Below are 26,398 nucleotides of genomic sequence, written 5' to 3'. Positions count from 1 at the left end.
CTATGCCCACTAGTGCTGCTCGAGCTAAGGGGCCGCTGAAAAATTTTGTTACAAACCCTATTTCTGCCTCCCTTGAAAATCTGATTTATTCGTATAGGGATTCCTGCTTTGAACAAAGGCCGGTAGGATTGTCTTTCCAGGGTGTGTGATATGTCTGTGCCTTTTATGAATTCAAACTTCCTCAGTCATGGTTATCAGATGAGGGGAAATGATGTTTGACCTTGCTGGCTTTGCTGCAGTATTTTTGTCTCAGTGAACAGCCCAGTTATAAAGGTTGAAGCTTTTGTCCCCATGCTCCTCTCTGCTATTCTGCTGTTTCTTCCCTGGTCTCTGCTTCTTTGGGCATCCATCCTATCAAGAGGCTCCTCTTTGTGTCTGCTCTGCCTTGTCTGAGATAGGGAAATACACACATGCTTCTGGCTGTGTGCATGCTGAAGAAATTCAAGTATCTGAAAGGTTTATTTGGCACTTACGTTGAGGGATGTCTTAATAAAAATGTAATGAGGGTAAAGGATATGTTTATGGGGATGGGACAAGAAAATTCTCCTTGCTTGATGTGGAAGTTATTCTTAGAAGTACGTGGTCCATAACTGGGTCATGGAGATCCAGCTAGGCTCCTCCTCTGTCTGGAGCAGGCTCTGAGATCTGAGGACTCCTGAGTGGTCCTTGAGCTTTGCAAGGGCCGATGTCCAGCTTGTCCTCGTCTAATGCACTGTCTCTCACAAGCGCTCTGCCAGGGCATCTTGACAGGAGCTGCGGGAAACCCTTTGGGAGACTTCTCAGGAGTGCCTCCTGCAAATGTCTTTCCTCTGATGTGATAATGTCTGGGCTTTTGACAGGTAAAATCCTGTAGAAAGATCAGTGCTAGCTGGAGTGAGAGGAAAAGGACCCTGCTTGTTCTTTGTTAGAATCTCCTGATCCAGTCTACACATGCACAAAGGTGAGGAGACAGGACCCTGTCCTCCCTCCTTTAATGTCGCTGAGGTTTCCCATGAAAATTCGGTTTCACACCGGGGATGGAAATAATCTCTTCTGTTTCTAAAGTTATCACCTAGACTGATCAAATAACAGAAGTGTCAGAATTTCACTGCATTTGTAACACCTGGGGAAGCTAAAGTGAAAAAATAACAAAAATCAAACCCAACAGAACAACCCCTCAGATTCTTGTGAAAGGCTTCATGTGATATGGACTCCATTAAAAATTAATGTCCTGAATAAGCTGGTACAACTGTTAATTTAATTATTAAAAGGATATTTTGTGGTTTTAAACTGGAATTTGTCTAACTTCTGTCTGTCATACAAAAATGCTCTCTAAGATCAGAAATTTTCTCTTCAAATTGGTATGTGTAGAAACAAGGGTCATCTTTTTCTAGAGAAATCATAAAAGTTTCTAGAACCATACTGTAAATGGAGTTGCAAGATATTAGACAATTTATGGAGAACTTTTCTTGAACCCTTTTGGTTTTGTTTTTGCATTGCAAACCTGAGAATTATACAGAATGTTTAAATAATAAGATTTCCTAAAGCTGTGCGTGGAAATAACACTCTTCATTCCACTGCCTTCCAGCTGCTTGACTTTACATCAGAGCTAACTCTTTGCACTGGAATCAGCCTGAATTAACTATTGTAGAGCTGTACAAAGCACAAACAGTTCTTTTCAAGTAATGACGGGAGAGTTGGGAATGTTCAGAGAATCCTCTGAACCTTATATCTAAGGTATTTGTGTGTGTCTTTTCTTGCTCTCAGTTAAGATAGCCTGCTAGCAGGCAGGTGCCCTGCTGAGTAACTGAGGTGTTGGTGACAGGCCATTGACCTACTGGAGGAGATTGGCCACTTAAGTTAAGGAAACTGGCCTGTCTGTGCTCCTCACCCACACCAAAGATGATGCAAAGTGTGTTAAAGCAGCACTGAAACAGTGTAGGAAATCAGGAGTGAGCTGCTCTTTACCCATTGAGCTTGGGCTCTGGTAGGGTTGATGAGTCCATTTCTCAGCTGTGTTTGCACTCCCTCGCTTCTGACTGTTTGCTCTGCCACCTTCCTGCCATATTAACTTTTGTGTTTCTGTGACAAACAACTGATCTGGCTAGATCTGTCTTTCACTCTTCTTTTAATTCTTGTGTTGCTTTTCAGCTTAAGCCCCCAGCTCAGGTTACGGTGCAATCCAGTAACAGTTGTGCCGACATGGCAAGGGGAGTAGAGATGATGGGGAGGCTGGGCACTCCCAGTTGGGGTTGCTGGGACAAGCCATTCCTTGTGGAAGAAGGGCTGGCAGCTGCATGATACACAGCTGCTTGGTGTGGTAATGGATGTAATCCCTGCCCCAAGGTACAGGTTAAGGTAAGATTTGAACAGAAGTTTAAATGCAGTGGGACGTTTTCTTCTGCCGGAGATCTTTGTTTTGATTTCCCCTTAGGAGCAGGGCTGTACTGTTTGTTGTTCAAGTGGCCTGTGTTAGTGACTCTGCTTGGTGTTTACAGCAGATTTGAAGTGATTGGAGTCTGAGCTGCCATTCTCATGCGTGAGCTGAACCTGTCTGCCTGTTCCCTTTCCTGGGAGGTGGAATTGATCTGGGGCTGTATTGCAAGTCTCTCTTCAGCTCAGACTGCCACATGTGTCACTATGTAATGAGCAGGCTGAAAACTCCTTGTATTATTTTTGTTTGGGTTATTTTTCGTTGGGCTAATTTAGCTGGATTAATTTTCAGCTCCCTGTTTAGTTCATGGTTACTGTGGTCAGAGGAAGACCAGTGTCAGCACAGGCCATCGGCTCAGCTCTGTTTAGTCTGGCATGAAGCTGTGCCTGTGGCTTCCAGCCAGCTCAGAGCTGACTTGGTGACAGCAGGAGAAGATGGGGAAGGGAAGGGGTGAAGGATGCTCTCACTTTTGAGAGCACAGGCTGCACTTAAACCACTGGGCTGCTTGTATGTTCAGTCAGATACATGCTTGGTGCTGGATTGGGTCTGTAAGACATGGGTGAAATGGTTCAACAGAAACTGCACCAGAATGTGTGCGTGTGTGTTTTCTCAAGATTTGTTGCTGTTGCCCAAGGTTCTTAATTTTGGCAGTAGAGGTGGCTCCATGTGGGCCTGTGCTGTGCATCCTCTGAAAAGCTGTTATGGAAGAGGAAAGGATGTCTATAAAATCAATTGTCAGGCATTCCCCATGCCGTTACGTGCTCATCACCTCCTGTGTTTCTTTCCAGTTGTCAGAGAGATAATGAAGTACCCTTGTCACTTGCCAGCAAAGGAAGCACAGATCTTGGAGGTTCACTTTGAGCAGAGGAGGCCTTGCTGATGACGTGCTGCAGGATGTGGGCACACAGGAGCACTTTTATGTGTCCATTAGTGAGTGTGGCAAGGCATGCCCCTGAGCACCAGGCCCAGAGTGGTGGCTGTGCCTACTTCAGCTGTAGCTGAACATCAGAGATGAACTGGGCTTGCTGGTGTGGCTGAGTGTTTGCAGTTCTGTCTTGCACCTCAGTTCTTCAGCAAAACATCAAAGAATCCATTTTAATTATTATGTGTGTGTCCCTTAGACTTCTCCTTTACCTTCCTAAAAGAAAAGTGAAGTGTTTTACATTGTGTGAAAGAGCCCAGCAAATCGTGCTGTGTGACTTCTTTTCCTGGGTGAAGACCTTGAGAAAAAACATTTAGAAGTCTTGGTCATAACAGAGCAGTTGAAAATAATTGAGGAGTTGAGAATACTCTTCAAGCAGCCTTTGAGTTGCTGGAGAAGTTACCTTTCTTTGCTCTGGATTCGGGCAGTTCCCATATCCCCACTGAACCTTAGTTCAGTCCTGCAGCAGGACTGTATTTCTGGTAGAGCCATTCATGTGACTGGCCTGGCAGGGTCTGGGCAGCAGTCTGCAAGTTGCTTATACCTGCCCCTTCTGTGTTATTTTCAGCTAATTGCTGTATCTTCATCGTAAATCTAGTTAATACAAATGAATGGTACAGAATAACATAAGCCAAAATCCTTATGAAGAAAGGACTTTGTGTGACTCTTTTTAATTTAGCAGGTTGTCATTTGTATGTTGAGCAGTGGTGGTTTAGCATATAGAAGTAGTTGACCTCTGTCATTGCAAGACTGGGCAGACTTGCCAGATGAGGTCATGGTGCAAGCACTGGATGTAGCTGTAACAATGCAGTGTGTCATGAAGCTCAGAAAGTCCAAGTGCAAGGTGCTCCATCTGGGTTGGGGCAATCCCAGTTACAAGCACAGACTGGGAGATGAAGTCACTGAGAGCAGCCCTGTGGAGGATTGGAGGTTCTCATGTCTGAAAAGCTGGACATGAGCCACCAGTCAGCGCTAGCAGCCCAGAAAGCCAAACTCTGTGCTGGCCTGCATCCAAAGCAGTGGGGCGAGGGAGAGGATTCTGCCCCTGTGCTCTTTTTGGTGGCACTGCATCCACAGTGCTGCATCCAGCTCTGGGACCCCCAATGTAGGAAGGACATGGGCCCATTGAAGAGGGTCTGGAGGAGGGCCGACGATGATGAGAGGGCAGAAGCATGTCTCATGGAGACAGGCCGAGAGCTGGGGTTGTTCAGCCTGGAGAAGGGAAGGCTACAGAAAGACGTGATTGCAGCCTTCCATCACTTAAAGGGGACTTGGAGAAGAGAGGGAGAGGGACTTTTTATACAGGCAGAGAGTGAAGAGTTTTAAATGAAGAGGAGAGAGATATAGATGAGATGTTTGGAAGAAATCCTTCACTGTGAAGGTGATGAGGCCCTGGCCCAGGTTGCCCAGAGAAGCTGTGGATGCCACATCCCTGGAAGTGTTCAAGGCCAGGCTGGATGCGGCCTGAAGTAACCTGGTCTGGTGCAGGGATGGCACCCCTGCACATGATGGCTGAGTTGGAACTAGATGACCTTTAAGGTCTCTTCCAAAGCTAACATTCTATGATTCTATTCAGTTACTGCTGTGAACAGAGATTTGTTTAAAAAAAGCCCCATGTAGCTACCTCTGGTTAAGTTTTGCTTAGCAATCATCTAGCAAAGGATGTGGCCCATGCTTATATGTATTTTTAAACTAATAAAACTTCTTATCTCTACGTAATTTACTTTTATCTTTTGATACATAGTCTGGTATTTTTAATCAGTACAAGTCTGGTAAAGATCTTCTAGGTAAAGGAAGATACTGAAGAAAGTTCATTTTTATGAGAGTTGTAAAAATCTTGCGGTTTAGTGATACTTCTAGTTTGTCTGTTTTTAAGTAGTTTAGAAACAATGAGATTTTTCTTTCTTCAGTAGCAACAACTGGCTTGTTATGATTTCTAGTTAAATTTTGGTCTCAGGGAAGAAGTTACTTAGCTTCCTAACATCTGTTATTCAATCTAATTCCCAATTCAAGTCCCTTCCCCAACCATTCCTCACCTGTTTCAGTGTCTCAGAGCTAATTTAAAGCAGGGTACTCTCTCAGCTCCAGAGATAAGAAATTAATATGGGTGGGCTGGGGAAGAGAGGAATTGCCAAGATTTATTGTCTGGCACTGCCTCACTGACAAGCAGCAGAGAAACATGAGTGGTTGGTTCAGGTGCAATTATGAGTCCCTGTCCTGGACACTTGAGCTCTGACATCCTTAAAGGTAAAGTCCATCCTGAATATGTGTGTGGATGATTTTTTCAGTCTTGTAGCATAGTTTTTTGGACTTAATTCCTGTGTGTCTTTTCTCTGGCTTGGAAGAATTTAGGCACAGAAGTAATACCATATGCTTTCTTTAATGGTGGGGGCAAAGGTGGATATTCTGGAGGACCAGGCATGTTGCAGTTGGAGAGTGGGCCTGTGGATGGTTTCAGCAGTCTGGCTGCCCTGGACTTACTGGCCTTGTAGATGGGCCAAGAAACTCCTTCCTCACGTGTGCTGCTTTTAGCAAGAGCTCCCTGAGGTATTTTCACTTAGGGCAAAATCAGCATCCAGGACTGAAGCTCACAGCAATTCTTACCTTTAATTACACAAGAAAGCATAGAATACTTTGGCTCTGCCATGCCATCTGTATCCATGATTCCTCTTAGCCTGCAGCCTTTGGATCTCAGTGATCAGGTGGCTGGAGCTGCTGAGTTCTTTGGTAGTTGGGATAGTGCACCCACGCATGTTCATCATCACTGCCTTGTCTGACCATTTATTGCAATGGCAATAAAATAGTGGTTATCTTTTCTGGAGAGTAAGCACGTTTATGAGTCTTGATGCTGACAAAGTTTATCTACATGCTCGCAACAAGACTGGCTTTTAAAGAGGCCTAAATTTCTTGTAGCTCTAAGTGGTGTCAAACTCATCAGTGATAGAGGTCACATAAGATAAGCAACAAGGGAGGGAAAGAGAGGGAGGACCTTCCTGCTTTGGCATACAACTTTTTTTCTTCCTGAATTTTTTGTGAGTCGTTGCTGGCCCTTCTTAGCCTGAAAAATTACTTGGGTTTTTTTTGTGTTCTTCCACCAATTTGGACTCCTGACTTCAGAAAAGCTGCTTTTGATTTATTCTTCAGTATCAACCACAGAATTGAGACTGAGAGCTGTCGAAAGTAGCTGTTGTGACCATAAATGATGCCTCTGGATCCTGCTTAGTTATCCATTATAATTTTGGAAACAATATGTTTTAATTAGTGTTGTTCGATTAATTTATTTCTATTTAGTTGCTCACATTTCATTTGGACTCTTATGGAAAAACTGTCTTGGCAGCTAATGTAGGAATTTGTGGGAGAACTCATTCTAAGGATCTTAAATGTGAATGGGTTTTTCCTTGTTGCAGTAGAAAAGAAACCAAATTGCTGCCCTTAGCCAGTGACTTAAGATACCAAAACACTATCTACAGCATGCTGAATTGCTATATTTCATTGCAGCAGTGAAGAGTAGCAATTTACCTCTAGCTGAGAGCTCTCAGGATTTTGAAGCACCAGTGTAACTTGCTGAAAGACGACTGTTGGTAAGCAGAGGAATGAACAGGCTTCTGTACAGGGAAGTGTAAATGGCATGGAGAATTGTCTGTGGCAGTACGTGGAGCAGAAACTTATTGATGGAATTTTGCATAAGAGAATCTAATTGAATGGTGAATTCACACTCATTCAAGCTTTGAGCAGAAAATTAGCCTGTGCTCCAGAGCTGTGTTTATGAGATCCCACACCTGCTACTTGTGGGAAGGTACTCACTGAGATGAAGCAACTCTTAAGAATGTATTTCTGAGTTCACAGTTGAAAAAAAGTGTCTACAGTGCAACTTGCAGGGATTGTTAAATGCAAGAGTTAAATGCAAGGCTAGGGTTAGTTGCTGGTAAACCTCATTTCAAGCTGTCATTTACATACTTTTATCTCTTTTTTTCACCCTTTAGTGTGGAGAGTCCTATGTCTCATAGGTTCTGCATGCTTCAGTAAAATTAGGGAAATCATTCATGAAATGTTTTGGTTTTACATTAGCAGGAGGGATGTTTAGACATCACTGTTAAGGTTTAGTGGTTCAAAATGTAATAAATGTAGCACTTTTGCAATTAGATCTCTTTAATAGTTGAGAAGAATTAAATAGACCTTGCGAGGGCAAGATCTTCATCTTCAGGATTAAAGTCCTTGCCATGCAGGAAAAGCTGTATTTGAAGGATTCTCCTCAGTACCACTGCTTTGCAGTGCCTGGTTGCTTGCAGCCTTCTCAAGCCCCAGAAGAACATGGAATCACTGCACTTCCAGATCATCACTGCACTTACAGAGATTGTCACTGCTCCTGGGAGCACTTTGAGGGCTTTTGGAGAGAATGTTTCACAGGTTTAAGAGCTGCCTGCTGCTGGTGTATATGGAGCTACAATTATACTTAAGCTTTGGGAGAATACTGTGGGTCAAAAGGTATTCATTTCTGCAGGAACTCCCTTCAGACATAATATTTATAAATAAATTTAACTGGAAATAATAATACAATTTTTACATAATTCCACCCTACCTGAAGTACTTGAGGACTAAGGGCCTGCACATTAATAGAATCATAGAATTATGGAACATCCTGGGTTAGAATGGATCATTGAGTCCAGCTCCTGGCCCTGCAGGGGACACCCCAAGAATCAGACTGTGCCTGAGAGTATTGTCCAGACACTTCCTTGAACTCTTCAGGCTGGTGCTGTGACCCCGGGGATCCTGTTCCAGGGCCCAACCATGCTCTGGGTAAAAAACCTTTTTTTGATATATGGTGTAAGTAGTTTGCTGGCTTTCCTGCATAGCTGAAGTAAGAGGGAATGCATGGTGTGCATGGAAAGTGCAGTCTTCAGTTAGGAGAGATGGGAAGTTGGAGAGCCAGGATGTGACTGAGATGGCTGAGAATTAGACAAATGCTGGCATTTGTACTCTTGCATGATTTGCTTTGAAGCAGTAGAATGAACTTGTCTAAAATGTTTTTTCCTGTTTTGGCAATTAATGTAATGCATTTTTTTATATGTAATTGCTCATTACACTAATTTACTTGTGTTTTCTCTCTCTTACGCTTCTACACAGTTCAGGGTTTCACACAGTTCAGTGCTCAGGGTTAAATATCCAGACTTTGTTTTTGTAAAAGAGTGTAGGTTTGGTTTACAATTTTATATTGATATGTAATACTTTCCACACTTCTGGCTGTATAGCAGAGAAAAAGGAAAGAATCTATCATAGAGACAAATCAAAGAGACAGAAGATTCAGTGTGGTGCTAGCTCCCAGCACTTGAGGCAAATGCAATTTTATTGTTCACGATGTACCTCCCTTTTCTGCTTAAATTCTTTTCTTTAATCTATCTGTATATATGTGTCTATATATAAATGCTTTTATGTATAAAAAGCATCACAGACTCACGCTGTTGTTTAGGGCATCCAAACACTTTTAAGGTAAAATGGGAGCAAAAATTGGGTTGTCAGATAGAACTTTCTGTCTGCATGTGTCTCTGTGCCAGGAAAACAAGGTGCTGTCATAGTGGTACATCTTAAATCACAGAATATTCTGTGTTGGAAGTACCTTCAAGTACCTTCAAGCCCAGGTCTTAAGTGAATGGCCCAGACAGGGATCAAACCTGCAACCCTGGCATTATTAGTACATGTTCTAACTACCTGAGTTAATCTCTGCAAAGTTTCCTTGGGGAAGATGTGTTGCCACAAGTGGTTGCCAGCTAGTCTAAACAGATGACTCTAAATTAAGAGTCTTAACTAACCTGAACCATCTCTCTTGCTTTTTCCAAAACAAATCAACATTTAAAATTTAGTAAAACACCTTCACTTTGTCTAATTTTTTTGTTGTTTCAGGTTTTGCTAAAACACCTGTAGTATTTCACTGTCTCTCAGGCAGTGCTGCATTTGTTCTGAGGAATAAAGTTCCTTGTTCTTGGCTTAGCAAAGCATCTGCTTTGATGTGTCATTTGCTGTTAGGTTTTAGGGCTGACTAATTTTGAATTTGGGAAAGCAGAAATGTAATTATGACCCTTTCCATTAAGAGACAAAGTTTTCAGTCATTCTTGTTTGAAAAAAAAATATATAAAGTTTTCATTTAGAAAGCTTTGATTTTAATTTGTAGCAATGAAATTGTAGGAAAGGTTTTTCTTTTTCGTCCTTTTCTTCTATGACTAGGAAAATGTATTCCTCTCACCAGCTAAAATACTTGCATTATTTTAGTTTCAAAGTAAATATGCTTATGATCTAACCACTTTTGCTAATTACTTTCTGCTCTTTCACCCGCACTCAAGTTGCACTCACCTTCCAGTTGTGTCTAGATTTCCAAAAATGCATTTGGCTGGCTTGTGCTGATGGGGCAAGAGTCAGTGTCTTAATTATGGTAGTTATCCACTCGTGTGCCACATCATCTTGTATTTGTTCCCCTTGTTATTTATAAAACAGAGTTTGCAGACTTGTTGGATTGGCAATTTTTAATTTAGACGTGCATTTAAAAGGGGAAGAATTTGCTTCATCAGTGAACTTGCCTTTTTTTGTGTTTGACTATCTGTTGATTCCTTGTTTGGGTCAGGTGAAAAGTTAAAATAGTTCTAGAGTGGTTTAAACAGCTTTTCAGTCCATGCCATGTGTAGCTTCAGGCTGTGTACCAAGAGATGCTTTTGTTTGGAAAGGAAGGGAATTTTGCAATTGCTTAAATAAATTTTCTGTTTGTGTTGCATGGCTTTAAGTTAGACCAAGTAATGTTAGTATCTAAGGGTGTGTTTGTGTAATAATATGAATGGATATGATAAGAGTGATGTGGGAGGCTACTTATATAGAGATTTGTATCTTAAAAGTTATGAAATTGCCTTAAAATCACATGCTTATTTAAAACAATGAAGGGAGGAGCTGTGTGCCTTATTTTAGAGCCTTTAAGAACTTCTACAAGCTCTTTTATAGAAGCAAAGACAGCTGGAAAGGTTTTTTGGTTCTCCCCCATGATTTTGCACCATCTCATGACTTTCTAATAGAAACATTTAGAATACCAACATGCTTAAAATGTTATGAACCAGCAACATTAAAGCCAGATTCTGGAGGTTTCAATAAACTTATAATTGGTCAAGTTTCTTTCAAACTCTTCTGTTAGTGGTGTGTTTGGTATTGCCTGAGAAAGTCTTTTGCAAGAAGAACACAATAATTACAGAAGTCCTTCACCATCCAGTGCAGATGTCAGCATTTGTGGTCATTGGGTGCAGCTATGAAGAGAGAAGGACCCTGGGAGCAGCCAGCCCTCTCTGTAGTGCTTTGGAGCTGCTGTGACTGGCTTCCTCCTGCAGGGCAAGCTCGGGGGAGTTTTTGCACCACCAGCGTCCTCAAAGGCTGGTGACTGGTTTTCAGCAGGGTTTGGTACACTATGCAGCTCTGAAAGGTAAGATGACTGCTGTTTCAATAGTGTTTCAATATTGGTAGGATGAATGGAGTCAATATAAGGCATCCATTCCTTTTTGTTCAACCTTTGCATAGGGCCTTCATCAATCTGGACTTTGTTTTCTAGCTGTATGCGTTTTTCTCTGTAGGAGTGTTTCTATGTTATTTTTGGTTGCTTTTCACCTTCAGCTATTCAATTCCACTTGCTGTGTTTGTGGTTTCTCCCCCTGACACACACACACCTTAGTTCTCTTTTTTTTCCTACCTGCATCATCTCTAAATGTAACTGATCATAAGTGTCTATCTGAGGAATGCAGGGACAAGTGCTTTCAGTCGTTGCACTGTACTGAAAGTGCATTTGCATTTTGAAAAAGAAAAAAAGTTGCAGCCTTTTTGAAGCAGGATTTTGGTTTGTAAGCTGGATGCTATTTTTGGTGTGTCACATATGAAGGCTTCCTGTGTGAAACTGATCAAGAAGAAGATCACAGGAGACCTGGAGCAGTGACTCAGGTCACAGCAGGCCTGGTTGCATGACACCTGTGTCATCAAAATAGCCTTGCTTTGGCTTCCCTAAATGAGATTTTCTTTTCCTTTAGATGGTAGATCTGTTCCAAAGCATATTTGATCATGAATAATTTGGAGGAAAACAACATTTTAACCTTCTGAGAATATCTTCTCTTCCTTGTTACTTCTGAACTCCTCACGTCATCATCTGATGTTGGGCAAGTTGTCGATTCTGAGTCTGCTCAGAAACTGTTTCTCCCTGTTTCCTTCCACTCCAGGCATGTTAAGTCAGATAAATTCATAGACTAATGTTTTATCACTGATCACTTACCACTCTTGTGCAATATTGATCAGCAGCCTTTTTGTATGCAATGATCAGAATGAGTAATAGCATCCTAGTAAGCACCAAGGAGTGGGAGGGTGAAGATGGTGACTTAGCCCCATGCAGAAGTTGACATAGCTTTCTTCCAGAAGTTTCTAGACTCATCCAAGTTCTTTTCCCCTCGCCTACTCCAAACTCTGTTTCTTTCCTTGTTCTGTTCAAGATTGACATCAGTCCTTTTCTGTAGATGTTGTGTCTTTCAGCAAGTGCCCTTGTTCTCTTCTCAGGGCTGCTGGTGCTGCTGAGGTTGTTCAGTGTCTCATTTTCCTGAGGAGCCTGTCATTTCTTCTTTCAGTATACTACAAACACACACAGGCTTCCTGTTTCATGAAGACGTCCTGTGAACACCATACCTTAAAATGAAAAATGACTGCTTGTGAGATAATTCAGTTAAAAAGAAGCCAGGGAAAACCCAGATAGGCAGGGCTGTGGTGTGTGGATTGAAAGCTGTTTTTTACCCCCTCCTTCCTCCCACTCTTTCCTTACCAGGTAAAAGACCTAGTCTGTGCCTGAACTTGTTATTCTGAATAACTTTATCTGCACACGGTGACTGATGCTCACATCCTGTTTGCTGCCAGCTTAGAGCGCCCTGCAGAGGGACATTTCTCTTTCTGCTGGGTCTGTCTCAGTGAGTTTGTGGGCTGGCTCACTGCTGCTGCCTCTGTCATACGCCTGTTGATGCTCTCCTGTGAATTTGAGGAAACTCACTTTTTCTGTTCTGTTTCTATGAGATAGCAAAATTATTGTGGGATTTAGAATGGCATCTGGAAAAATGTTAAACAGAGCAATAATTTATATTGAGTCAGGATTTGATTAAGTATTTAGACTTTGATTAATGCTCTGCTAATGTGGAACTAGTCTGCCCAGGAAATAACATGAATAAACCTGTGAATTCTATTCTTGCCAAGATGTAGGTTTTGATTTGGGTCTTACTAGTTTCCTTGGAAAATTTGTAGATTTAAATATTCCATGTTTGCACACCAGTGAGTTCAGATATTTCTCTGATCACTTTCCTGTGTTTAATAATAAACTAATCTGCACAATTTCAGATCTGTTTTACTGGTGGAGGGGCTCCAGGAAGCTGATTATCCACTCTAAAATAGACTTGATTCAGTGGCTCATGCTGCAGAAGTTTTCCATGACAAACTTTGTTATGTCTGCCACTTTTAGTATTTTACCAGTTGCAACCTGTGTAGCCATGCTTGCAAAAATGCAGTCACCTAAAAAACCCAAGACAAAATATCCTATAGTTGTCAAGTCTATTTTTGAGATGGCTGTGTGGAGATAAATATTAAAGGGAGTCTTCTTACAGTTTTAATGAAGCTTATTCTGAATTAAACTTTGAAGACTAAGCAAGTTCATCTTCTTTCTCTTTTTACAAGTCTTTGCTTCTGCAGGAGACTTAGAGTAAAAGTGGGAGAAAATATAAGTATGTCTGAATTAATGGCTTTCTGAGTGTTCATATTAAAGTAGAAGTTCTCACTTCTCACGCTCAGTTCGTGGAAACAAGAGATTGTTTTGTAAATACTGTCTTTGTTTTTGCATTCTTCTCCAAGAGAGGAGAGTGTTGGTTGACAGTCCTTTTGACCAATGTGGTTGGGGGGTGGGAATTCCACCCTCCAGTCCATGGTCACCTTTCTAAAAGTATATAATAAGATGGAATGAACAAATCAGGCCTTTTCTGCCCCTGCTCATCTTTCTCTCAATTTCCAAGTGTCCGTGTGGTCATTTCAGCGTGGCCAGCAGTGACAAATGGCTCCCACAACAAAAAGTTCCTGCATTGTTCTTTTTAGCTCACTTCGCCTTGAGTTTGATTTGGACAAGACCTGACAGTGTAGCTTTCTTTCACCCCCTGCCACTGCATGCTTCTGCTGAGAAGGACATTTCTCACCAGTTTCACCCTCCTTGACTTCCTGGTGTGCTGCTCTTCTCCTGGGGCAGGGTGCAGGTTCCCCAGCTGTGGCACAATGGGGACTGCTGCCCTGCACTTTGAAGGAGGCTGTGGGGACTGTGCTTGCTGTCAGGTGGAAATGTGTGTTTAACCCACGTGCCACAGTGTCTCCTGTTTGTGCTGTGGTAATGCCATGGCCCTGCCTATCTCCAGCTGTCCATGGGCTGGAGCTGGTGTGGGGAGGAGCTTTGTGCACTCATGCACTGCTGCCAGGGGAGACCAAAGGGAGACCAGTCACAGCTAGGACTGGGAAAGGGTGCTTGTAGTGACCTGTGACATGGCAGTCAATGGCGACAGGTAGGTGGCTTAGCAGCCGGCTCTCTGTCTCTGCTTGCAGATATAATTTCTTTGCTGTCTTAAGACTGGAGCCTCCCGATGTTGGAAGGCTCTGATGCAACTGAGATGTGTTTTTGACTCTCCCAGGAAGACTTCTATGGCCAGCACTGTAGAAGATGCAGGAAGAGGTTATTGCCATACTCTGACTCTGCAGTGGTCCCAGTGAGGGCTTGCTGCTCTCTGGCCATGTGTAGGTTTCAAGGTGTGCCTCTCAGGTGAGATTTCTTGCTCAGTTTGCGTTACAGTAAAAATGAGATGCCAAATCCCACTAGTTGAGGAAAGCCCTCTCCCACAGGCACTGCAGTTCTAGTCCCACCATGGTGCCCAGGGTCTAAGAGGGAATGTCTGTACTGTAGCTACTGGGTTTTGACCTCCCAACAGGAGGCTAGTTTGCTCCTAGAGCTAAACTGGTCTTTCCCTGGTTTGTCTTCATTGTAGAGTCATTGATCTTACTGTTTAATTTAGGAGGCATTGCTCCAGAGACTTGTGGTAGTACGTGGTGTTTGGGTGGAAGGAGGATTTGTGTGGGCTGCTTGTAAAAGTGCCAAGTTGTGGTGAAGTCCCAGATTTTTTTCAGTCCATGAGGTTTCAGGTTATGACATTTGGGCTGCTGAGGCTCCTGAAGCCAGGCCCTGCCCTGATGAGTTTGTGCTGATTTGGGCTGTGTGAACGAGATGAAAACTTCACTGCGGTCATGAGTTGCTTCATTTTGGAGAATGTTTGCGGCATGGGGAGGCGTTTTGTTTTGCTTTCTGGGGTTTCATTCAGCCATGAGAAAGAGGAGGAGGAAAGAGGAAGATAGTAAAAGGTAAGTATCTCTGACCAGGCATAGAAATGGGACACAGAGTAGAATGAGTATGTGAGTAGCCAAGTAGTGTGTGTGTTGATGGATGCGGGTAGCACTGAGGTCTCTGCTGCAGGAGGAGGGTTATTCTTCAGCGTGTGCCTGCTGGAGGTGACAGAGATCTGCTGAGGCTGCTGAGTGGGGCTTGGGATGTAACAGAAACAGCTTTGTTTCTGTGAAGAGCCCAGGAACACTTGGAAACCCCACATCCAGGGAACCTCTCAAACCATTTATCAGTGTCTGTTTTTTCTTCTCAACACATTGTGCAAACCAATATTAAACACTAAGCAAGGAAAAACCATACATTAAATAAACAGTTATGAGGGAAATGGTGCAAATCCATTAGCTTTTGTCAGGTCTTCCTTATTTTTATTTTTATTTGTCACAGATAATGGATTTAGTACAACTTACTCCCTTTCATACATTTCTGCTAGCTGTTAACCCCTTCCCCTGGAAATTCACTCACTGGCTTATTTCATCATTAATACAGCAGTAGGCAAAAAGTGACATGTAAACATTTAGCACAGATATGTGTTGAATAATTTTTGAATATCTGTTCTGTGAAGGTTGTGTTTTAAAATTGTCCCTGGGTTTTTATATATGATATAACTATACATTTGTAAGAAAAGGCAATTTATGTCTTTTCCAGTTGTAGATAATATAAAGAATATGAAGGGCATGGATAACCACTGGGTATTTAAATGAGTGCACTTCTGATATGAAATTAGCACACTCCACTAAATGGACTATTGGTCTGGAGTCTGGGGGTTTCTTTTCCTTTCTGCCATGGATTTTTAGGTGACCTTGAGGACTTCTTTTTTTATTCTTTTGTTTCTGTGTCTTCTCAATTTACTTTTCAATAATGTAGGGCTAATTACACTTTCCATGTATACACAGAAATTCTATAGGCTGAAACAGCATTATTAATGCTATTTGCTGCCTAATCTCCCTCAAGTATGCCTGTGATGGCCCATCATGATGACAGACTTGTCTTCTGGGCTCTCCTGCTTTGCCAGCCCAATCTCCCTGCATCTGTTTGATCTTGCACTTTGTTCCTCCCTCGCAGTGTCTCAGCCCATTTTCTTCAGCGCCTGGACTTTGCCTGGCCTGGGGAAACTTTGGGCAAGTCTGGGGTTGCTAGGTACTGGCATGAAACAACATCAACTTTGTTTGGAGGCAGGCATTGTTTAGGGGTCAATGACACTGCTTTCTTCAGCTGCTTGCAGGGTTTCCGTGTGGCAGCCTGATAGATTTATAGGATGGTTCGCATATAAACTCAACAAGGATATATCTAACAAGCTAGTATGACTCTTGGAGTTCGTGTAAAACCCAAAAGCAGTCAGTCCTGTGCCCGCTGTTTCTTTGCTCTACCTGTGGCAGATGGACAAAGCCATGGGATCTGTGCCTGTGACACTGCTGACGGGGCTCTCTCTGCAGCTCTGGGTGGGCAGTGGGCAGCCTCAGAAGGCACTGCTACAGAGGGCAGTGCCTTTCACTCTGACAGGACATACAAGCCCAGAGGTACAAAGACAACTTCTGGCGATGTGTCTTGTGCTAGTGAGGCTTGAACTCCTTTAATATTGGAAGACCACTGGACAGTGTGTGTTTTGGTAGCACTTTCCTGTGTTACAGGATATTGTGCTGCATCTTGCCTCTGAAATAGGTTGAGTTTTTTGACTGGAATACCACAGCCTTCCTTTTTTTCAGCTGTTACTTCTCAGTGCTGATCTGGCCTCTTTATTTCTGTATCATTGTTTATTTGTATGCTCGGCTTCCTTTTTGTATTATTTCATTTTGAGACAAAGTAGCCCTTTTCCTCTCTAACTTACTTCCATTCTCAGGGAAGTAGTATACCCACCCAGCCTCTCGAGTTAGAAAGACAGTGCTCATTTTGCAGCTGGAAGAACAGCAGAGGTGGTTCATGTGACTGCATCACTTGGGGAAGAACCAGGCCACTTTCATAAAGTCAGATCAGGAGAATGAAAGGTTGATGGCTGGGTTCGTGTCTGGGGTAGCTCACTGAGCAAGTGAGCTAAAATACCAAGAGATGAGTGTGGAAACAAAGACTTGGACTTGCGTGATTTGAAGTAATGGATATTTTTACTTGGAGCAAAATAAGATTTAAAAAGCCCCAACCTTTAGTTTTCTTGAGAAATGCTGCTGATTTTTTGATGTAACTGGCTTACTTGGGTTGTACACTGCAATCCAGCAAGCTTTCACATCAAAACTTTAATTTCGTGCATTAGATGAGCATATGTTTATGGTCATGTAATTGTGTCTTAGCTGGTCTCTTCTCGTCATGCTTCTTCACCTTTGTGCTTGAGCTGAGCTGTGACTGCTGCTTTTCTGGAAAAAGGTTAAAAACATGCTGAAGTGTTTGTGAGGGTTTTGTTATGTGGCATGCAGATACTACTACAGATTTACTTCATCTTGGTGTCAAGCTGTTGCCGAACATTGCTAAACTTTCCTTGGAAGAGCAGGGGCAATTTCTAGCTTTCTTGAGTTCATAGATCGGGGGATTTTTATGAAAATTAAAAGCTTAGTAAGCAGTTGTCATTAAAATGGAGTCAAGGTCTATAGTGTAATTCTTTGAAGCTGGACATAGAGAATTTCACCGGTCTGTGCTAGAAATGTTGAAAGAAAATCTGCCCTTAAACTGCATGAACAGTTATTTGTAATTTTTATGTAAGATTGCAGTGAATCTGAGGAATGTGTTTTGTAGTAATAGGAATCACTGGCAGTAGCTTTGTTTTTCTTTCTTTAAGAATTCCTTAGCTGCTGTACTACTTCATTAAAAAAATCAACAAAACAAAACAAAAACAAACAAACGAAAAGCAATCCCCCCAAAAAACAAACAAAAATCCCCACAAAACAAAACACCACCAAGAAAACCAACCCAGAAAAAAACCTAGCTGACCTCAGATGATTCAATGATTTGTTTGCATGTTTCTTCAAGTAAGTTCAACTGTTTAAAAAAAAGAGGTAACTAGAGAACCCATCAGACTCATATGCAAGGTGTAGGCAAGATACAGGATATAGAGGATAAAGTTTTAGTATTGTCTATAACCACTCATAAAAAACTACTTAAAACTGAGAATCTGTGTAGGAGAGCAGAGCAAGCAACATTACGACTTGATAACTTGAAATACCAATGAGTAAAGATAACCAATAGATTTTTAAACAGACCAGCAGACCAATTTTGGCATCTAATCTTAAATCTTCCTGAGTACTTGCCAGGCAAATAGTTTAAATTTTGTTATGTAAAATATTTCCCAGGTTTTTATACTATTATACTAATTCTGCCTCATGTAAATGAAGGAACTACAAGTTCTGAGTTTGGTCCTATTTTAGGACTGATACCTTTCATTTGGAGGAGTGTAATGCTAACATGAGGGATGGGTAGTTGAAGTAAAAAAGTAAGGAGTGTTTTTGTCTCCACTGTCTGCAGAGTGACTGGCACAGAGCTGGCCTTTGAGCAGTGTTCCGGGTTGCACAAGTTCTCTCTCCTTGGATATTGAAAAACATCTCTGCTCTGGCTGTCGTAGTGCTGATTCAACAGAGCATCAGTGGTCACAACAGGCTTGCATTTTCTAGTCTTGGTGAATTTAGCAATCATGAACCACTTCTTTCCCATAGTGCCAGCACAATGCTTGTAAACCTTCCAGAGTAGAGATATATTTAGTGAAGTATGTGTAATCTGTGTTGTATTGTGGGATGGCTTTGAAGTCACTTGGCAGGTTTCTTTGCTTAATACAAGAAAGTTATTTAAGCAAGTCATTCTCTCCTGAGGTGGATTTTGGAGTGATTATTGTGTTCCTCTGGGTGCACTTCAGTACTGAAGACAGGGTGTCATAAGGTGGAACTCAGAAAGTATTTTACTTGCCGTCTTTCTGCTTCTCCATTTCCTCGTGAAAATACCTCACTTTTCTTGTTAAATATATTTTTTCATAGGGTGAGAAAAGAGGAATTTGTGTTTAGGAGGAATTCCTGATGATAGTTTGCTGTTCCTGGGAACCAGCCAGAAACTTGTTTTAGTCACGGTTTCCAGAACCACTCTATCTTCTGGGTGACTGCAGTGTCAGGTGGTGAATGAAGTACCCTGCTCTTTTTGTGGATTAGACTCTTCCATCATGCCTTGTTCTCTCGGGTGCTTTTGCAGGTCCTTGCTGCCTGACAGCCGTGAGTGTGTTCTCACCACCCCCAGAGGCTTCCTGCACAAGTGTGAGCAGTCAGCAGTGACAGCAGTGTCAGCAAGGTGGCTGATGGCTTTGTGCTGCTCCATCACATGGGGTGCAGTTGTAGAGGTTGAGATATGTGCTTCTGGTCTAAAACAATTATCTTTTTCAGATGGTGGTCCTGGATGTAGTTACTCAAACAGTTGTTTTAAATTCTGTGGTGACAATGCATAGTTCTATCACACAATTTGTTTTGCCCTGTAGAAACCCTTCTGTGCTCATATTGAACACTTGGACCTGTGAAGCTGTCGGGCATTCCCATGGATAAGCTTGGTGGCAAATCTGTGTGAAAGGTTTGCTTCAAGCCTGCTGTTGCAACATAACTGGACACAGTGAGCTCAGGATAAATATTTCTTTAAAGTAAGAACCTTTAATACCCAGTAATCTCTCCACTGTTACTTGCAAAGAGATCACCTGTTGTAACAACAGTTTCATCCATGAGAGAAAACCTTTTGATGGTGAATTACTGAAAACAAAAGGTTCCTAATCACTGAAGAAGGTGTCCTTAATGATATTTACAGTAGGTCCTATGTTAACAACTGCAGCAACCTACACTGAGTTAGGCAGGGACAGAGGTCACAGTGATGGGACTGCAGTATTTGATGGCTTGGGGCTGCAGATATTAGTTGGAAATGCCCTTTCTTGAGTAATGGGAAATTTCTGCTTTTTCTCTTTGCTTTTATAGTTACTGAACCAACGTAGCATACTTCTCAGATGGTGCACCTCCCTTCAGTCTGTGTAGCTGCCTGATTTATACTGCTGATCATTTTGGTTCCAGAAGGCCTAGCCATGGCCACTCATCCCCTCCTGATTGGATAGTGGAGAAGTCAAGTACAGATCTACTGAGTGGGGCAGCTGTTGTTTGGGAGTAGCGAGGTCCTTAACTCAGAGCTGTTTTAACATTCTCAGCCTGCTGGCACAGCTTAGCTGCCTGAGTGGGGCTGTGGAATCACTCGTGGGTGTCTTGTTTTGCTTTCTCTCCTCCCAGCTTCCAAGCACCTGTGTTGGTGCCCAGCCCCTTGGTGTCTCTGGTTTCCCAGGCACAGCCTGGCCTTTCCCTCAGGGCTGTGTGCCAGCCTTGCTGCCCAGCTCATCTCTGCTCTCCCCTGTACGCCTGCTCTACATCCTACTGGTTTTGCCATTTGTCTTGCGAGCTGCTCTGTGTCCAGCCAGAGTCCTGGTTTTCCTTTGTCAGTGTGTTGTTTCAGGAGGTGCATAAGGATGTCACCAGGGCTCCTGCTGCAGAAGGGGAGAACTCCCATTCCCCTCCCTGGCTCCCCACATCTGTCCCCTGCTTTGCCACAGCTCTCTGGATGCTTGTCACACCCGTCACATGAGCCAGCTTAATGAGTGTAAATTATATCAAATTGTGTGAGAAAAACTGTTTTCTTTGAGGAAAATGACTGAAATGGGCTTATGGAAGAAGGCCCAGGCACATGCAAGGCATCACAGAGGAAAAAATGTCCCTTTTGGCAGACTTCCCTTAGGGTTCTGTTCCCTTGGGGACCATCTTGGTGGTGATGCTGCTGCGAGAGATATGGGTGCCTGGAGCTGCTCCTCCCTGGTGCAGATTCAAAGTGAACATGTTACCAGAGCTTCAGAAGGGAAAATGTGGAAATGCCAACATCTCCCCAAGCCAGTGTTTTGTGGTGTCCATATCCGCTCTCTTCCCAAAGCTTTGTTTTTATGGCAGTGAAAAGAACAACTCTGTTAAAAAGGTTGAGTTCCTAACACGTTTCAAGTCTGTGCTAAAATAACCAGGGAACAAAATTCTTCAAATAAACACTATCTAGAATTTTTATATAGATGGATTTAACCCCTGCAGTACCAAAATCTGGCCATGCAAACTCAATATAATGGGTTGTCTACTTTCTCCCAGCCACTGGTTTTGGAAAGAGCTCAACAAACAATGCTTTTAGTTGAGGTTTGGGCAGGCAGTGGCTGATACGTGAGGCCAGGCAGCTAGTTGCAAGGTATATGCAGAAAAAAAATCTTTATAATGAGGAGGTTTACTAGTGGATAATGTTATTAGTTCTCAACTATAACAACTGAAAGAGCTGATATGCAGCATTTTAATTATTTAAAATTTTCAGTCCTTTTTCTATTCTACTAAGAAATTACCAAACAAAATACTTACAGGTTGTGTAAAGTAGTATTTAAAAACTTTTATGTTCAGTCCATTGGAAGAAAAAACAAGTGAACATTGAGTGTATCATGTACCTTTTCATGGCAATGCACTGACTTTAGTGTCTGGGAGGGAATCAGAATTGGATATTTGAGATATGAGAGAGCAAATTTATTAATAAATTGGGAGTTAGTAAACAGTATTGTGCACAGTCTACTTATACATGAAGTGACATACAAAGGAGTATTAATTTCTCCATATGAAAGATAATCAGGATTTTTTTAAAATAAAGTATTCAGTCATAAACTTTCGTTTCAACTCTGTATGCTTCTCTCTCTCCCCATTAGCACCTCTGAAATAGTTTACCCTCAACTATACTTTACTTTTGGACCACATGAAGAGAACTTGTAGTGACATTCTCCATTTTTTAATCACCTTAAGCAGGAACCAGTGCAGAAGCTGTAACCTGTGTTTGGCAGGAAGGAGGTGGCTGTGCCTGGCCCTGGGAGGAGGTGGCATGTCGGGAGGTCTGAAAGCACTCCAAGTGCTGTGGAGATCAGGGGGCTGTTATCCACTCCTCTGTCACTTGTTGCCTGGGAGATAAATGTAATACAGATTTTTTTTTTTTTTTACCTTTCCTTGCTGGTTTTTGATTGGAGTCACTATTGACTTTTGGCTTGGAGGAGGTAGTGAAGCAGCACGCCAAGTGTCATAAGATGGAAATTAATCACTAACCGACGGGTCTGAGCTCCAATGATTTCCCTTCCCGTGATTGCTCTCTATATGGGGAGACTAATGACACATCTGAGCACACAGTTAACAAAGCTCTTCACACCTCCCCACAGTCAAGACGGTTTCTTAACCAGATGTCACTTCAGTTTTCCTTTTTATTCGTGTTCTGTTATGTGATTGTGGAAAACCAAAAATAACTATCTTAAAAGAGAACATTGCAAAGTTGGTGAGTTTTGCCTTAAATTACATTTGTTTTTGCTGGTAAATTATAAGTCAGCTCAGTTGCAGTGTAAATATAGCAAATCTGCCTTCCCAGTGTTTTTTTTTAACAAGGAGTACTTCTCAATATTTTTTGTGAGAGTTCCTGTTTTTCAGTGAGATTATTTCTGGCTTTTGCAAGAATATGGGCAAGCCACACAGATTTGTCTTAACAGTAATGAAAGGTTTTGAAGTCACTCTTCAGTAGTGACTTCATATTGTAAGGCCCTCAGCTTAAACTTACTGATGGGTTTTGGGGAGTAATCTCTTCCAGGCAGATGAAAAGTCTGTCTTGGAAGTAAATGAAAAAACAGAGAAGTTTGAAAACAATATGTTGTGTTCCAGTAAGTACAAATAAGGTAGATGATATTTAAGTGTAGCTTTTTTTTATAAGCTTATCCCATGCTGTAAGAAGTAAGGAATCCAGCAAACGTTTTCTCCTGAAAAATGTTCCTAGTTTTGCTCATTGCTTGCTTAAAAGGAAATTTTATGTTCTTAATCTGGGTCTTGGATAGAGCATGGAAGTGGAATTTGGAATGTTTGGATTCTATTTTTGACTCTGTCCTTTGCCTAAAAATCACTTACTGAGCTTATCATGTGTCTGGCTCATTGTCCCATATTTAAGAGGGCTAAGTGTAACAACCTCCTTATGGCAGACTGGTTTGAGAAGTGTGGTGCACAGCCTCCACAGCTGACAGCAGCACTGGATCTCTCAGTCCTTGGCTGTAATGCTTTGCTGAGAGCTGAAGAGTCTTGCTTGCTGTCTCTCTAGTCCCTTGAGTCCTGGGCTTTTGGCCATATCGGGGCCTTGCTTCACTTCTAGAGCTGGAAGATGTCTCCCCTTAAACCCTTCTGTGGCCTCCTGGTAGGGCACCTTTGGGCAGTAAAAGAATGGATGGGCTTGAACCCTGGAAACCATCCTGAAGCGTCTTGACCCCATGCTCCTGTTCCACCAGAGCAGCATGCAGTTGTTTTTCTTCCTGACAAAAAAACTGTCACAGCTTCTGTGGGTTGTGCTGGCTGCTCTCCTTTTCTTTCAAGCCAAGTCCCACACAGTACTGGAAACTTTCTAGGTGCACCCACAGCCATCCAGTGACATTGGGGAAGACTTTTCTTTTTCGTTTATTTTTGGGGTGGAGAATTAAATGCAGATTTGCTCTCTGTAAGCACTTAGCATATTGCACTGTGCATCCTAGAGCTGTCCATGGGGCAGAGGAGCACTTAGGAGGTGGTAGGGCAAAGATACAAGTTTTCAGAAGGAAACAAGTGTCTGGTTTTGGTCGTCTATATGGTTTAAGAAAATAATACCCCTCTTCTGATGTGGTTCTGTGTGTGCGTGTGTCTGTGTGTGCTTGTTCTTTAACATGTTAACTGAGAGCTTTGTTTCACTGATAGAAGTTGAAGCAGAGAAAAGGGATGGTCCTGGGTTGAAAAGCAGCTAGAGGCAGTAACACAGCCTCCCTCACCTGTTCCAGAAAACATGAACGTTTACCAGAAAATATTACCATAATGCCTTGAAAGCCTGCCAGTGGAGTTCAGTCAACAGTTAGGATTGGTGTTTGTTTTTATGTATGCTCAAGCAGAGCAAGACTGCTCTTGAACTATTGTTCCATATGCCTTCATAGTGAAGCTGAGGCAAACTTTTCATATTTGTTTGAGAACTCATACAAAACAATGCAAAATATCCTCAGCCTGACCTCTGATAGGATTGAGACAAGAAATGAAATTGCGCTGCTTGTAACTGCAGAATAAACACTGAATTTTAGTGTAATCTTTGCCTTACAGGTTGACTGCTTGTGTTGTTCCTTGTGTCCAGAAAGGGTAATTACAGTAACTGTTGTTTTAGCTGATGACAGTTTCTCAACTCCCTTAAATGGTTATACTCTGATTATACTCTGGGGTTTTTTTTTTGGTTTTGGTTCGTTGGTTTGTTTGGGGGTTTTTGGGTATATTTTTCCCCTCTGGGGAGAAAAGATGATTAATTTCCTCTTGTAGTATAATGGCATTGATGTCATGTGGGTTGGAGGATTAAGTCCTTTTATTTTTAAAACAGTTGCTAGGGTGTTTAACCCTCTCCTTTTAAGCCTTGTTTCTGTTTGTATAAATGCAAAAGGAAAAGAAAACCACTTCCAAAAACAAGATGCTTTTCTTCAAAGTTTCTGTTTAATAGTTAACTGTAGCTTCTTACTTTTCCAATATGGGTTGATTGGAAAATTGCCAGATATTATTAAATTATATTAACTAGTAACAAGAGAAAGGGGGAAAAGAGTAACCAAACATTCATTCTTACTTTTTTTTTTCCCTCAGAATTGTAATTTAAATCATACAGTCATAATACATTATTAATGGAGTAATAATCTCTGGCAAGCAAAGATTCTTCGCTTCTGTCAGACAAAAAACCCAAACCCACTGCTTTTCCTGACAAAAACTGCTAAATAAGTAAGGCTGTGCCATTAGATCAAATATTTGATTTTTTTTTTTAATTCTTTTCTCTTTGCAGAGTATTGGAAAGGGGTCCTTGTGGTGTATAGACCCAGAATATAGACAAAATCTTATTCAGGCTTTGAAAAAGACACCCTATCACCCATATTCGCATGTGTTCAATACACCTCCCACATCTCCTCAGGCATATCAAAGGTAAGCACTAGATGCATTTTACAACTCTAAATGATTTTCCTGCAGTGTTGTGTATGATTCTTGAGTAAGACACTAAATGTGCTCAAGCAATGCAGTTTGGACTGTGCTGGTGTGGGAAGCCCGGGAGCACTGGCCGTGGCCTGGCCGTGTTCTGTGTGTCTGGGACACCGTTTACCTGCTCGTGTCCTGCTGGCGTCAGCAAGGTCCCCCGGCAGAGCCTGCAGGCTTCCTCCGGTAGCCGCTTGGCAGAGGGAGGCCTGAACATTCAGATAAGCAGAGAGCTCTGAAGTGCCCGCTGATGCCGTTTGGTGAAGGCATCATTCCCTCACTCACTCAGAGGAGATGGGCTCAGTCTTTTCCTGGGAGAGGTGATGGCCGATGGTGCCTGTGCAGCCACGAGGTGTCCACCAGGTGAGCCGGTGCCCGGGTGGCTTGGGCAGCCCTTTGTGGTGGATAGGCACCCGTGGTGGCCTTTAGGATTAGCCTGGACTTTCTCCATTGCTTCAGTGAAGCAGACATGGGATGGGGTTTTTCTGTTTCTTTTGCCTTTTTTGATGTGGCCTTCACTTACTCCCAGTGCTAGTAAGACATAATCTATGGCTGCCATCCACCAGGCAGGAAAGCAGGCGCTGAGGTTTGGCAGAACTGCTTTCTGCTCCATGCTGGTAGGGGCCGGGAATGCGGTTCATGGCCCGTGCTGGCCCACCCCCCTCAGTATGAGGAAGGTGTGATGAGCCAGCCGCAGCTGGGCCCGCAGCAGCACCGGGACTGAGCGGTGACGCTGAGGGCTCTGGTGGCGGCTGAGGTGGTTTTTATTGTTTTTCCGCGTTAGCGGTGGGGCTGGCGGCCGGGGAGGGCGGCGTGCGGTCGCCGTGGCGACGGGGCGTCTCCCCGGCAACGCGCGGGCCGCTCCGCGCCCGCGTCACGGGCCCGCGGGGCTCGGCCGCGCCGTTGCCGCGGTAACGGCGATCCCGGCCCGGCGCTGGCAGTGGGGCCCTGGGCCCGCTGCTGTGTCGGGGCATCGCCCCAGCGGCCGGGGATTCCCCTGGCCCCCTGGATTTTCCTTTGGAAACCGGGGAGCAATGAGGCTGCAGGGTCCCAAGGCGATGCAGCCCGGCTGTCCTGGTGTTCCGTGGGGTGCTTGGGAAACACTGTCCTTATTACTACCTGTAGAAGTACCACCCCCCCGACACTAGTGTGCTCTGCAGAAGGACAAATAAATAATTTTGATAATGGATTAAAACTGTAATTTGTGCATTTGAACAAAGCATGGCCTTTCTTGACGCTTGCTTTATCGTTACTGCTGCCTTTTAAAGAGTATTTTAATTATGCTCATACAGATTTATTATTGAGTAGAAGTGCAATGCACATCTGACATAGAAATGGAGGGATTTTGATTCCTTCTAATCCCCACAAACAAAAAAATCCAGCACACAGATGCAGTTGAAAGCCAGAGGATCTACCGTTTTTTATGGCTGAGGTGAGTGTCGACTCAGTGGGCTGGGTTTGCCAGAACCGCTGTGCTATTTGGTGGCAGATGTTGCTGGCAGGAGCAACGACATGGACAGCTAGGCTGAAGGAAGCAATGCAGCAGCACTGCTGTGGGCAGT

General features: G+C 42.9%; 1 protein-coding gene across 8 annotated transcripts in view; it reads left to right on the top strand.

Annotated features, from left to right (window-relative positions):
- The window catches only part of FOXN3 (forkhead box N3), a 210,093-nt gene that overhangs the window by 79,011 nt on the left and 104,684 nt on the right, over nucleotides 1-26,398 (top strand). For all 8 annotated transcript variants that reach the window (XM_063399185.1, XM_063399187.1, XM_063399186.1 and 5 more), the window contains one exon: nucleotides 24,652-24,788. In XM_063399185.1, coding sequence (XP_063255255.1) covers nucleotides 24,652-24,788 — 137 coding nt within the window. The remainder of the gene's footprint in view (nucleotides 1-24,651; nucleotides 24,789-26,398) is intronic.

Source organism: Prinia subflava, chromosome 5, assembly GCF_021018805.1.
Source record: "Prinia subflava isolate CZ2003 ecotype Zambia chromosome 5, Cam_Psub_1.2, whole genome shotgun sequence".
NCBI classification, from domain to species: Eukaryota; Metazoa; Chordata; class Aves; order Passeriformes; family Cisticolidae; genus Prinia; species Prinia subflava.
The sequence above is the reverse complement of the archived record's forward strand: the minus strand, read 5'-3'. Positions and strand labels throughout refer to the sequence as shown.